General features: G+C 34.0%; 1 protein-coding gene across 1 annotated transcript in view; it reads right to left on the reverse strand.

The window, feature by feature from the left end:
• The window catches only part of LOC132731742 (transcription elongation factor SPT5-like), a 30292-nt gene extending 19627 nt beyond the window's left edge, over nt 1-10665 (reverse strand). The window contains exons 1-9 of the mRNA XM_060717993.1: nt 10568-10665; nt 8221-8294; nt 7369-7536; nt 6472-6556; nt 5324-5462; nt 4619-4750; nt 2623-2722; nt 2059-2193; nt 1006-1221 (exon numbers count right to left, since the gene is read on the reverse strand). Of these exons, the coding sequence (XP_060573976.1) occupies nt 1006-1221; nt 2059-2193; nt 2623-2722; nt 4619-4750; nt 5324-5462; nt 6472-6556; nt 7369-7536; nt 8221-8271 (1026 nt within the window). The 5' untranslated portion in view covers nt 8272-8294; nt 10568-10665. The remainder of the gene's footprint in view (nt 1-1005; nt 1222-2058; nt 2194-2622; nt 2723-4618; nt 4751-5323; nt 5463-6471; nt 6557-7368; nt 7537-8220; nt 8295-10567) is intronic.
• Nucleotides 10666-10742: the final 77 nt, after the last annotated feature.

Below are 10742 nucleotides of genomic sequence, written 5' to 3' on the forward strand. Positions count from 1 at the left end.
TTACAAAAACTTTAACGTAAATTCTAAGTCGAAAAAGGGGCATAATTCTGTCAAAATGCTTAATAGAGTTACCTCCTGCTGTCTACAGGTTGGGGTCATGATGTTGAACAAGTGTGCAAAGTTTCAAAGCCATATGTCAATGGACTTTGAAAATATTTGAACTATTACAAAAACTTTAACGTAAATTCTAAGTCGAAAAAGGGGCATAATTCTGTCAAAATGCTTGATAGAGTTACCTCCTCCTGTCTACAGGTTGGGGTCATGATGGTGAACAAGTGTGCAAAGTTTCAAAGCCATATGTCAATGGACTTTGAAAATATTTGAACTATTACAAAAACTTTAACGTAAATTCTAAGTCGAAAAAGGGGCATAATTCTGTCAAAATGCTTGATAGAGTTACCTCCTCCAGTCTACAGGTTGGGGTCATGATGGTGAACAAGTGTGCAAAGTTTCAAAGCCATATGTCAATGGACTTTGAAAATATTTGAACTATTACAAAAACTTTAACGTAAATTCTAAGTCGAAAAAGGGGCATAATTCTGTCAAAATGCTTGATAGAGTTACCTCCTCCTGTCTACAGGTTGGGGTCATGATGGTGAACAAGTGTGCAAAGTTTCAAAGCCATATGTCAATGGACTTTGAAAATATTTGAACTATTACAAAAACTTTAACGTAAATTCTAAGTCGAAAAAGGGGCATAATTCTGTCAAAATGCTTGATAGAGTTACCTCCTCCTGTCTACAGGTTGGGGTCATGATGGTGAACAAGTGTGCAAAGTTTCAAAGCCATATGTCAATGGACTTTGAAAATATTTGAACTATTACAAAAACTTTAACATAAGTGGTTACGCCGACGCCGACGCCGACGCCGACGCTCAGGTGACTGCAATAGCTCTACTTATTCTTATCGAATAGTCGAGCTAAAAATGAAAATGAAAATGAAAATTTTAAGTAAGATCCTATATAAAGTTTGATCGGTTCCGGTAAATTTACGTAATTTACTTACAGACTGTTGGTTCCTCATGATTCCCCTCATTCTAGTGTAATCTATTCTCGGCAACAACTTCAGATGCACGGCATTCTGGGCTGACTCGACGTAATCAACCTGAGCCAGATCGTCCTTAAAGATTCCACGCTTTAGACGGACCCAAGCCTTTGGCTTCAGAACTGCCGTCTCCTTGACCACTTTCAGACAGTCGGTCATTTCTTTGATAGGGACCATCTGTAGAAAAAAAGGCTTCCATTAATATTTCACTACAATTTCTATGACCAGTATGAAGTAAAATTCATATGAGGTATAATTTTTTACAATTATTTAAAGGAACTCCACCAATGTCCAATAGCCTAAAATCATAAAATTTGAAATTCTTCCATAAATCAACTTGTGAGCATAAAATGGAAAACTATGCATTAGATAATATATAAATACACTCAAAGTTAATGAATAATGGATTTTAATGGATTTTAATGCAATTTTGGGTCCTATTTGGGTGAAAAGCATTGCAACGTCTTCCTTTTGGGATTCAATTTGAATAATAAAATTTGATTATTCCTGCTTAACAGAGAGAGCTGATGAACACAAGTTACTGGCTCAGACCTATATCCGGTAATATACAAAAACTTTTAAAAAAATATTCTCCATCTCATAATGTCATAAAACCTTGGTGGAGTCCCTTTAATTTGATCAATTTTATCTTTTTTTCCCATGTTTGTCTACTGACACTGACATTTTCAAGGCCTTACTCAAACATACCAGCTTTACTCATTATGACCCAAGGTGCCACTATATGCTTTATTTCAGGCATTTTATGTAGAGCATCTGACTTTATTTCAGCTAAAAGCTTAGCTTCCACAAATGATTCCAGTGTTTATGTTAAACCAATTCATTATAAGATTACTTTAACTCTAAATCCAATATTTCTTTTTAATTATTTTTTTTTTTTTTTTTTTTTTTTTGAAAAATGAATGACTTTTATGTCTGGTAATTCTCAAGTCAGAAATAATCCTGAAAGTTAATACAAAGTAAGAAGTTTTTGAACTATAATTAAGTACAACATACCATTTGTGACCATTGTCCAAGTTTCAGACTGCCCACACCATCAATAGCCTGTTTTACGTGAGTCTGCTTGTATGCTTCTATATAGATGTAGCCTTTCAAACTTTCCTTCGCTATCACAGCCTTAATTTGCAACGGCTAAAAAAAATATACAAACATATAAATAAGCTCTTTTAACCCATGTCCTGCTTACATAAATGCATGGGTGCAAGTTCAAAATGTCAGAAAACCTGAAATTCCTGAGTTTATCATTATCTTCATTTAATTTATTTAGAAAACAAATGCTTTCAGGTAAAAAATTATGTATATAAATCATTGCACAATGTTACAATGTCGTACCATGGTGGCATGGTCGAGTGATTAAAGTGTTGGACTAGTAATCTAATGATCGCTAGTTCCATGGGTTCAAACCCCGTCAGTGGCAAGTTGTTGTTTCCTTGTGTAAGAAACTTTACACTCATTGCTCAGTACTGGTTGGTTCCAGGAACGAATACCAAAGTGTGTCTATAAACTAGAGCTTCCTACACAATCAAACTAAAATCAATTCTGTATAAACCAATGCCATACCTCATCAGAAAACTGATATGCAATAAACTTTCTCATTAACTGTAGAGCCGTCTGCCTTTCCTCTCCTATACGACATTTCACCAACCACAAGTTTGGGTCCCTATAAAATATAAACAAAATATGTAAGATATAATCAAAATATATCTGAAACATACATTTCCGTAATATTATTTGAGCCGCGCAATGACAAAACCAACATAATGGGTTTGCGACCAGCATGGATCCAGACCAGCCTGCGCATTCGCGCAGTCTGATCAGGATCCATGCTGTTCGCTATCAGTTTCTCTACTTGTTATAGGGTTTGTAAGCGACAGCATGGATCCTGATCAGACTGCGTGGATGCGCAGGCTGGTCTGGATCCATGCTGGTCTCAAACCCATTATGTTGCTTTTGTCATGGCGCGGCTCATTTTTTTTTATCTAATATACACTGCTGAGGCAAATTACAGAGACTCCACTAATATTTTTACCATCATGGACTTAGGAATAATTTTTCCAGATTAATGTTCCAATTGATGTTGGACTAAACTAACAACTTGTGTAAAATTTCAAATCATTCGCCCACTCCGTTTATATGAATTATTTTAATTGTGAAAATCACCAAAAACTGAAAAGAGTTGCAACATTTTTCACTCAAATTGTGCTTAGATTAGCACAAAAATAAGATTTTCAATTTATTTGTGAGTGTATTTCTTAATTATACTTTGCATATCTTTCTGTTGTAAGTGCTCCAGCTTAACTTACAAAGATTTGGAAATTTCATGTTTTTAGGTTTTTGGACCAGCAAGGAATTCCTTTAAGGAAGCATATTCTTTATATTTAAATCCAAGAAAGCAAAAATTACTGTGTAATATTTTGAATTAAAGTTTGTTATTAAAACTTTTGATATGTTACATGTGAATAAACATATGTTTGGTATAAATTAGGGATGGAAACGAATACCAAAATCAATACTCGAGTACTCGGTCATTTTTCTGATCAAGTACTTGGTTACTCGGATGATTGTCAGTGATCTTCAAAGTTTATCACACAATATCAACACCGTCTGCATGCTACCTTCGTTCTCTATTTAAATTCATAGAATTCTGTAGATAGTAAATAGGACTGCACGGGAGACAAATTAATTATAATTAAATCAACAACATGATATTTTACAACGTTTTAATTAAATCAATATCAAGTTTAAACATGTATAACAGTTCATATATCTTTATTCTTCTTGAAATAATATAGACTGATCGGCGGCAACAAAAGTTTAACCTGGTCTAAATACTAGTTACTTTTATTCTTACATTCATGATAGCAATCGTCCATTTGTTGTTTTCAAAACAGTTACTTCGGCTACACAATTAAAGGTAATTAAATATCATAAGAGGCTGGATGACATAAGCGACACAGGTGTGTGTGTCAAACTGTTGATCGCCTCGTTAAATTTATGACATCATTTTCGCACCTTTCCGAGGATGTTTTGATTGATTTATCGGGTATTTATGAAGATACATGCACATCTCCGAATTTCTGAACTAATTGGATACACCAACCTTTCTAAATTGCAAAAAAAAAGAAAAAATATATTTTTCCGAGTAATCGAATATAAATTTTGTTAACCGATATTTGGACGTTCGATCGAGTACTCGGTTAACCGGTTACTCGTTGCCATCCCTAGTATAAATTCATTGCCTAACTGTTCTGACTGTATAAGCTAACATTAAACTGGGCCATATAACAGGGTCGTATAAATGGGTCATATAACAGGGCCATATAACCAATTATATTATTTTTAACTAATAATGTATGTAAATAAGAATATACAATGTAAACGCCTAAACGGCCATGAAACTATTACCGAGTTAAATGATTGGCTTGATTAAACCTCAGACAACTTAGTCAAAGAACTTATTCTTTAGCTCAGCGACTTTAGCCTTGGACTCGCTTAAGCTATGGATTAAAAGCAATATATAGTTTGACATTGTAGGTTTCCTGATATCTTTACTTACTTGACACCAGGCAAGAGTCCCTGTTGTGTGATTTCATCCGACATTTCCTCGCCTTCGCCAAATCTGTCGAGAGTGGAACTGTCGCCATACTTTTGTCTGTAATAAGCTTCAATCTCGTCCTCTGTCTGGTTACTGTAATAAAGAAAGAAAACACTTTAGAAGACTTGTCCCTAACCAAGGTTTCAGACAATTAATTACAATTTTACAATCCTATATAGACATTTCAAATATATGTGGTATCTGATTTTATTCGGTTTTGCTTGGTTTTACGTCGCACCAACACTGTAAAGGTTATACAGCGACTTTTTGACAACCCCAGATGCCCCTCACTGCATTATTTTAGGCATGAATGGGCACCCAAGTAGAACCAGCGTTGTTCCTTAAGCTAGCTGGATAGCTTCCTCACATGAACGAATCCAATGTCCCTTGCTGGAGTCGAACCCACAACAGAGATGACCAAATAGTTTAAAGTCAACTACAACAAAGTCAACATGGTATCATGAAATGAAGGTCTTACACAATCATAATTTAATTACTTTGAAACAGACACATGTATGAATTTAGACAACAATGAAATCTGTTGTCATTTTCTTCCATAAAAATCAGTTACAAAAACCTTTTAATATTTAATTTTCAAACTAACAAAATCACTAAAATTTGTAATTTCATTTTTATATTCGGTTCAAACTATACTACAAGACTTACTTCATTAATTCATTAAGCCGTCTATTGCTCTCCATTTCTTTTGCAGTGGGTCCCTCGTACGTAGATTTTCTCTCAATAAGTTCGGCAGCGCCTTCTTCCCAATCAAGCTCATCTTCTTCTTCATCGTCATCATCAACCTCTGCAAAAAATGATTATATGTATCAATACTCGCGTGAATCACAAAATAAAATTACAGGAAATTAAAAACCTTTTTAATACACTTAATGTAGAATTTCATTGTAAGTCATAGTCAAAGATTTGAGATATGATTATTTATTCATATTAACATCATTATTGGTTATATATTGATTAAAAAAAACCCCGAAAGACACAGTTTGTAAATATTTATTAAAATAAAATATGAAAAAGGTATACGCGCCGAGGTTAACTATAATTAAAATTCCCGCGCTAAGTCGCGGTGGTGCTTGGGATAATCACTTGATACTGTAAATGGTAGCCATTTTACGATACGAATCCTCGGACAGTTTATCCTGCCGAAAAGATATGAAAAATTACTTGCAATTCAAAGTTTGCTGGCTACATAAAGATTAGCGATTTAATTTTTGCACACTTTTTCTCTGCCTGAGTATAATAATATTGACGTGTTTTCATTGGCTTAAACCCTCACGTTACCAATACATGTGTAGGTGTGAACTAATTTCGTGTTCATTAAAATTATTCCGTTAATAGACATATAACAATCTTATTTACAAATGAATTGCAGAAGAAATAAATCCCAGAAGCATTTAAGATAATAACAATCATTGGAAAAACATAAATGCATATAAATTGTAAATTTGTGTATGACAACTCAACCCCCTAAACAAAACATAATAGACTCAACAAAAACAAGCGCCTGCTTCTTCACCTAACTATGTAGTTGCATGACCATGATTAGCAATTTATCAAACCAAATCTAAGAGATAAACCTATTGTAAAAATAATACTATGACCACAGCAGATTTCGTACAGAAAATAAGTCCTTTTCAGGACTCAAACAGACAGCAAAGAAGTTTCAAGGAATTTTAAGTCGACAATTTGAACCTCTGAACCAGACAGGATTTTGACCCACATAGAAGGTGTGCAAGTAATAAAGAGTCAATGATTTTATCATCTAGCCATAATATTTCAATTATATGAGAACATACCTGCTTCATCCAAAATAAATCCTCCATGACGAGGTTTTTTCTTCTTCCCTCGCATTCTCTCTTCCTCCTCCTCCTCATCGAAGTCCTAGAAATTGATCAAGACATTGTTATCAAGAAAATGTATACATTTATTATGAAACTAAAGACATCTCTGCTGTAATTTTGACCAGATCAATTTGCAATAACACAATGACATAGTAGAAATAGTTAAGATCTATCAATGTAAGTGTTAAACGTTGATTAATACAGGTCAAGTTCTGTTCTAGTAAAATTCAGATTGGTTTTAAGTCATACCAGTCCTATAATTGTCAACAAGTATCTCAATTCTAATTAATCAGAGTTTGTGCACAATTTCTGACCCCTATGTTAAATCATCTCCTGTTGACAAAATAGGAATGTGGAAAAATTTCCTCCTTGAAATGATTCAACATGCTCAAAATCTGTGAGTCTTAAATCTGCTCTAGCTAATGAGGCCAACTTGAAACAGCTCTGGTCCTAAATGAATTGTTTATTGTAGATACTTTTAGTAAGATTTTCAGTCATCAGATTTCAATGTTAAAGTCATATGGTGAAATTTAAGAGTCTGACTGGTGGAGGGGAAACCTCAGATGCCCATAAAGGCATATGCAGGTATCTGAATAGAACAACAGTTAAATTGCTTGGAGTCTCCCTGAAAGTTCCCTTTGTAGTGAATCAATGTAAGGCACAGTTACTGATCTTTTCTAAATATTAGCTGGACAACTTCCTTAAGTGAATAAATCCAAAGTTCTGAGGCTCATGGGATTCAAACTTACAGTGATTTTCAGCAAAATAATTCCAAACCTGTGACTTAAACCACCCTTCAGCCCCACCTTATCATAAGATATCATTTCATATTTCTGTGCTATCATTACTTACAACATCGTCTTCTTCATCATCTATATCATCGTCACTGCCGCTAACTTTTCGTTTCTTTTGTTGTGGCCCATCATCATCGCTGTCGTCATCTTCACTGTTAATAACGTTTCGTTTTTTATGAGGAGCACTCACACTATCCTCGTCCGAGCCCTGGTTGGACATCTCTCCCTGAATGGAATATAGGATTTTTTTTATAAATTATTTCGGAAAATTTGGATTATAGTTTAATGTTTAGTGGTTTATAAGTAACATCTTTGTATGATATCTAATGTTTTATTTCTGGCGACCTGAAAAGTTTGAAATAATTTTTACGAGGGCTTTCTCATGTTAATGATACCTTTGACATTTTCTACATGCCAGGATCAATAAATGGATCCTTGGACAAGCCATGATATCATTTAAACCTTACCAAGTTAAATATCCTAAATGGACTTGTCCATCTTTCAATACCGACAAAACCATTTATAATTTTTGGGGAAAATTTCAAAATATATAACAATATTGGCAATTCATTATGTTATTTTCTTTTGTTTGATTGAGAGTTATGCCCCCATATTCTATTGTTACTGAAGAGGTCTATTGCCCTACTTCGTTTTGCTTACAGTTACATGGCCTCCGATTTAATTAAAATAGTTGTACTCAATTCCCCATCTAAACTTTCCCACTAAATTATAAGCAAATGAAATACAGTATACTTAGTTTTAAACTACAAGCATGGGTAAAAGTTGGAAATTTTAAAAATCCTGATAATCCGGAATTAAGCAGTTTTTCTATAGTTTTACATAGGAAATAGAAAGCTTCCAGGAGACTGAAAATCCGGAACTTCAGGAAAAAATCCAGAAATTTACTTACCTCACTGTCCCCACCACCACTCTCTGCATCCGAGAATTCACTGTCCGACATATTTTCACCTATTCTCTATTAACCTGAAACAGAAAATTGTTGGTCCTGTTTAATCATCTACCAAAATTGAGCTCTATAGTTGTTATTTTTCGTATACAAATCTTGTCTCAAATCAACAAATGTTTGTGAATTTGTAAAGAATATAATATTATGTTTTAAGGCAAAAAGTTTGAAACAATTTGAAGAAGACAAGATTTTTCAACATTCCGGAACCAATATCACCTGTATATGAACCTTCAAAACTACTAATGGACAACAACACAACCCAGTTACAAGATGAATTGGGACGATTCAACAATGAAAATGAACAGATCATAAACGTTTGTTCTATTTATAATATTTTTCCCAATAATAACAAGTGCAATTGCAATAATCAACAATTCTGAAACACTGCCAATTAAATTTGGCTAATGTCCAAAACATAATTATAATTAGTAACAAATTTTCTATATTTAGTAACATCTGACAAAAAGTGTACCGTCTTTTTTTATACCTTAGCTCTATAATTTGTAAAGTTAAAATTGATAACCTGATGAAGGGTATATAGTACCCGAAACCGGTAGTTTAAATAAATAGAATAGAAACCGACCTGGTGTTTTGATGTGTTGTTCTCCCCTCCCAATCTTTTAATTTATTGTTTAGACAAGATTTTGTTTAAAATTTTGCAAAATTGCATTTTTCAACTGAATGAATGTTGATGGTTGATGATACTAAATAATTTGCTAATGATATAAATGGAAGTATTCACATTGAATTGGTCTATAATGGAAGGTCTGTAATACAACAAATAATTGCTAGTATTTAGTATTAGACATACCAACAAACCACAAAAAATACGCATAAAATTGCTGGCAAGAGTGAGATACATGGTCTGATATTACTTTTAGTTTTTAAGCATATAATAATGTTATATATGTCTCTGTCCCAACAAACATTTACATGGTCACCTAATGAACTACATGAATAACACCTAGTCAAGATATATTGACATGCCAAAGCTAGATTCTGAGATAGTTTTGTGCTGGGTCAGAATCTTGCTAATCAACAATTAGTTGGACTAACAGTACAAAAATTTCTCAGATGATAGCTTTGGCAGGCCACTACATTTTGACTTATTTTCTCTGCTAATTAGTGACCAGTTTAATACAATGACATAAACACAAAGATTATGAAGATATTGAATAAAATCTGTGATTTAATGTCCAGGTTTACTCTCCAACTAATAGTGAGCTCGATAGCTCAGTTGGTTAGACCACTGACTGTCACTCCTGAGGTTCCGGGTTCGATCCTGGGTAACACCCTTGGGATTTTTCAGAAACACTTTCAGTGTTTCCCACCTAACTAGAGGTTTACTGGTAAGAAACCCAGGCAATCCTCGCATGTATCAGTGCTATACACTCGGCATGTAAAAGAACCAAGGAATCTATTCAAAAAGAGCTAGGGACTGGTTCCCGGATTTCCTTGTATCTCATAGCTGTCTCTAGTGTCTGCTGAGGTAAGGACCCTACTGGAAATAAGTGCTTGCACTTTCGTAGGCTATCCTTGACCGCCCGGTCTAAAGAAAATCATCATCATCATCATCATCATTCATCATCGAGCTTTACGGTTATGCAAGTACCTGCTAGTAGATAGTGATGGTTTTGAAAACTTTCATCGGAAGTGGGAAATTGACATATCGCAACTTTTCGGATTACAGGATAAAAGCTGTCAGAGGTATTCTGATTGAAATAATGAAAACGGATGAGTAGACCGGTGTCCTGCATCCTTTTATAGGATTAGGAACCATAATATTAGACAGGGAACCAGAATAAACGGAAGCAGTGCATAAAATACCGAATGACAGTTTTAAAACGGAAAATGTAAAATAATAAAAATGAACGATTATTTTATGCTATTTCATGGTACAAGTAAATCGAGCTCACTTTGAGGCTTTGCCTTTTTCATATTACAGTATTCTACAAATAAATTATTGTCACACAACTTTCAAACATTATGACACATAGGACAAGAACAGCGTCACAACCACATATATATTTCATGCTCAGTAAAATAAACATTATACAAGAAATTTGTTCTAAACATCGTTTAATGAATTCAATACACCCAGTCCCCCAGTGAACAAAAATAATTTCTTTGCCATGTTTTTACCAATCTGACAACAAATTTTATCGTCAGAAGGCCTCTTCCAGTCCAGTTTAAAACTAATCACTGTCGAAATTAAAGCAAAAGAGATTACTGAATATGTCAAGTTCAGATTCGATTATAAAATATTGAGAAAAATGAGAAAAAAACCCACAAAAATTGTGTCGAATTTATTCCGGAAGTCTACTCGGTACTGTTCTAATGTCTGGGCAAATGTCCGAGATACACACAAGTTCTTTCGATTTACAGATTCCCTCTAATAGCAATAATTAATTTATTTTAGTGCGCATAAAATAAGGTAGGAAACAGAGAAATAATAAAATATATCG

This window comes from Ruditapes philippinarum, unplaced genomic scaffold (assembly GCF_026571515.1).
Source record: "Ruditapes philippinarum isolate M1 unplaced genomic scaffold, ASM2657151v2 ctg767_1_1_1_1, whole genome shotgun sequence".
Taxonomy (NCBI): domain Eukaryota; kingdom Metazoa; phylum Mollusca; class Bivalvia; order Venerida; family Veneridae; genus Ruditapes; species Ruditapes philippinarum.